Source organism: Cyprinodon variegatus, unplaced genomic scaffold (assembly GCF_000732505.1).
Source record: "Cyprinodon variegatus isolate N-32 unplaced genomic scaffold, C_variegatus-1.0 Scaffold989, whole genome shotgun sequence".
Taxonomy (NCBI): Eukaryota; Metazoa; Chordata; class Actinopteri; order Cyprinodontiformes; family Cyprinodontidae; genus Cyprinodon; species Cyprinodon variegatus.
This window is the reverse complement of record NW_015151442.1, coordinates 165910-169737: the sequence shown is the minus strand read 5'-3', so window position 1 is coordinate 169737 and position 3828 is coordinate 165910. Positions and strand designations below refer to the sequence as shown.

General features: G+C 40.0%; 1 protein-coding gene across 2 annotated transcripts in view; it reads right to left on the bottom strand.

Annotated features, from left to right (window-relative positions):
• The window catches only part of acox1 (acyl-CoA oxidase 1, palmitoyl), a 31101-nt gene that overhangs the window by 4040 nt on the left and 23233 nt on the right, over positions 1 to 3828 (bottom strand). For both annotated transcript variants that reach the window (XM_015399110.1, XM_015399109.1), the window contains exons 11-13: positions 3461 to 3566; positions 3122 to 3265; positions 1238 to 1444 (exon numbers count right to left, since the gene is read on the bottom strand). In XM_015399110.1, coding sequence (XP_015254596.1) covers positions 1238 to 1444; positions 3122 to 3265; positions 3461 to 3566 — 457 coding nt within the window. The remainder of the gene's footprint in view (positions 1 to 1237; positions 1445 to 3121; positions 3266 to 3460; positions 3567 to 3828) is intronic.

Sequence of the window (3828 nt, the reverse complement as noted above, 5' to 3'; positions counted from 1 at the left end):
GACAACATGCAGTAATTTATAAATGTTTTAAATCAGGTCCAGATTAGCCAGCAGGCGGGTCAGATCCAGACCATCCTGCTGTAGCAGCATTTCTATTGGTCTGCATGGAGGTTAGCAACATTATTTATTGTTCAAAGTGTGCGTTAGAAGAGCTTGTATTGGGCTTGAAGTGAAGAGAATATAATCTGTGAAACATAATTTGAAAAGAATGCTATTTGTAAAAAATAATAAAACATATGAAATCTATTAGATCTGAAAAAAGTATTTAAAATATATATATTTTAAATATTTTAAACAACAACTTATGAGAAAACAGCAAAGTTACTCTTAAAATCTTTTTTGAATTCAAATATTTTTCAGCAGCAGCAGCAACCCAGACTGACAGCTCATTGGCTCATTTGGATCCCGTGCAGCCTGGAGCCGGACGCTCCCCAGGGCTTTACCGTATTAACAGGAGAAGCAGGGCAAGTGACATTTGGACACTGTCGTCGGACAACATGCGGTAATTTATAAATGTTTTAAATCAGATTGAGTCCGGATTAGCCAGCAGGTGGGTCCGGATCCGGACCCTGGTCCGCTAATCTGTGACCTCTGTGATAGACGCTCCTCTCCCTCTTCACACCTGCCTCCATTTTGTTATTTGCAACACGATAACATTCACTTGCACTGCTGACTGTTACCTTGACTGAAACAGTGATTTGCACTGCCAACTGTTTATTTACAGTATTAATTGTTTACATATACAGTTGTAAATACAGAATTACCTTCCACTGCACTTTAATTAGGAAAGCTTCTGTCCAAGTTTTAGTTTTATTTATTTATTTTGTAGTAATAGCATTGAATATTCTGCATCGCTGCTATTAAACTTCTTGTTAGACCTAAACTGCATTTCATTGCCTTTTACCTGTACCTGTGTAATGACAATAAAGTTGAATCTAATCTAATCTAATAAAACACATTTTTGTTTATCCCAGTTAGATCTTTATGTTACAGAATAGCATTTAGCTGCATGTTCTGGGTGTGTGTTTCTATGAGATCCAGTCTGGACGCCAATTTTTCCCCCCGTCTCTCAGATCAGTTGGTCTCCTTCGCACAGAGCAGCGTTTTCAACATGGAAAACATCCAGGAAATCAATAAATTCCTATCCTCAGCTTAGCTGTGAATCTCTGTAGCTCCTCCAGAGCTCCTACGAGCCCCCTGGCTGCTTTTTCAAATAAAAACTTCTTTTGTTTTTTACCTCTGTGGCATTAAGAGGTGAACGGCGAGCCCACTCGAACATATTCTCATAGACGTTTCCGTCATAACGGCCCAGGACTGAATTCAGCTTCTTGTCGTGGATGTCGAAGGCGTCGACCAGCGCCACGGCGTTGGGTCGCAGCTGAGAGAGAAGCTCTTTCACACGAACTGAAATCTGCAGGACCTGGGGGACACTCAGCAGTGCAGCCTGCAAGGAAAACAAAATACTGATCAGAATCTGTTTTATTTAGGCAAAAGTTTGGAAACACAACCACAGTCGGCTTTCCCCTCTATGGTCCGACGTCTTAAATATAAAAACTAAATATTTGTGGGAAGAATATGTCAGGTTTCTGTTATGTTTTTTTTTTTTTTTTGAGTATTCAGTCTTGCTTTACTCCTTGTTTTCTAGTGTTAGTGGTTTTATTTTTATTTTGCTGTGTTCTTTGTTTTTTTAGTCTGGGTTCTGTTATGTTTTCTTTTGAGTGTTTAGTTTTCTTTTCTCCATGTTTAATAATCCTAGTAATTTTATTATTATTTTGTTGTCATTTCCAGTCTTCCAGGTTTCTATTTGTTGCTCTCTGCTGCCCTCTTGTGTTCTCCTTCTTCCCTATCTCTTTCCCGCTCTTGTTCTGTGCACACCTGCTCCCAGTTTCCTCATTAGCCCCCTCTTTGTCTCAGTCTCCTTTAAAAGCCCTCTCTCTTCAGTTCCCCTTTGCTGGGTCCTCTTCATAAACCGTCTAACTTCATTAAACTTGCTCCAACTCCGTCTTCCAGAGTCTTCCTCGTTGAGATAGTGATTCCCCTGATGTCTCCATGGTTTCATTGTTAGTTTGGACTTTGTTTTCATTATTGGATTTTGGATAACCTGTCTTTGTTTTCAGTTTCCCTTTCATTAAATCTAAAAGAAATTCACCTCTGCCTTCCCGCCTCTGCTTTTGGGTCAACAATCCTTAACTAAATCCTGACAGAATAAGCTTAAATTTGTCTTTCTGTTCTTGGTAATGTGTATGCATACACACTGTTTTTATAGAAGAAGATGAGAAAGTCGAATTGAAGCAAATATTGTAGTATTGGCCTGGCTGTTATGTGCTGTTGAAGTTCATCTACACTGTCATTTAAAAAAAGGTGAAAAACAATCCACTGGACTTTGTTTCCAGGTTTAAAGACGTTTCTCTTCCATCCAGGAAGCTTTTTCAATTCAAAATGTCAGAAATAGCGTTTAGTTCCAGGTTTTATCCAGCAGCCCTACAAAGCCTTGTTTTAGTTTAGAAAACATGCAAATAGAAACGGCTGAACGGGTCCCCCCCTTTGGAATGGGGGTCGTTTAGCTTCTTTTGTTAGCCTGCAATGCCCCATACCTGTCTGTCTCTGAAAGGGGGGGTCATTAAAGGGAATTGTTGGCCTGGCTGAATAAGCGAGGTCTTCTGTTCCCTTGTAAAGGAGTTGGGGTTACGATGATAGACCCCCATTCCAAAGGGGTGGACCCATTCATCCATTTCAATTTGCATGTTTTCTAAACAAAATGTCTTCACACTTGGAAAGAAATTCAAAGGTAAAAGTCTAAACAACTCAGAATGTTTGCGATCCGCAGAGATGTTGGCTGCCCTTTTCCTGAACATAAAGCAGTACAAGTCCTGGATGGAGGGAAGGTCTACAGACCTGAACATCCGCTGCTGCGTCCAGTGGCTGAGCCAAAACACGTTACAGACTGATTAATGGCCACATTAAAGATGACCAAACAAAACAAAATGATCCAGATTTCCACCATAAAAGTTGACAGGAAGTATTTAGGAGCTTAGATTTAGACAAGATCAAACAGCTAACTGAGCAAATGGAGATGACAGGTTTCAACAGGCCGGTCTGCAGATATGAGAGCTTAACTTGCCTGCAGGAAGTCTCCAGAGTTCCTTGTGATTCCATGCATGGCGTAGAGCAGAGCCAGGGTGGACAGCACAGAGTGTATCGCTGTGTCGCCGACTCCTTTCAGCTTGTCATGGAAGACTTTCACCACAACATAGTGACAGTGGGCCTAAGGGGGGCAGACGGCAGGGAGAAAAATATGAGTTTCTACAGCAAAATGGATTTAGATCATTAACAACACGAATCTACACGTTAGGATTAAGAAAAAATAAACATCCTTTAAATTTATTTATTTATTTTTTTTTTTACAAATGAAAAGTGAATTTAGTGAATTTACTGTAACTGTAATGGAAATAAAACTTACATCAGAGGCTCTGACCAGGTCGATGGCGCTGTTGTTCCAGGCGTCCTCCTGGGACTTCCTGTGCTGCAGCTCCTGCTGGATGCTTCTGGCTGCCATCTCAACCAGACTATAAACACACAGAGAAAACCTCCATCACAGACTGTGGGTTGCTCTTATAAACTTCACACAGATGTAGGGGTTTAGATCACATCCATCATAGCGATTCAATTCAGTATCAACTTCCTGAACCAATGATTCGATTATTCTCCATACTCAAGAATACACTGATTCGATGAATTGGTTAAATTTTTTTCTACTTTACAGGCTAAACAATTTTTCAAATTTGAAATAAATCAATGAAAGCTGTAATATCGTTATGCATTTTATTT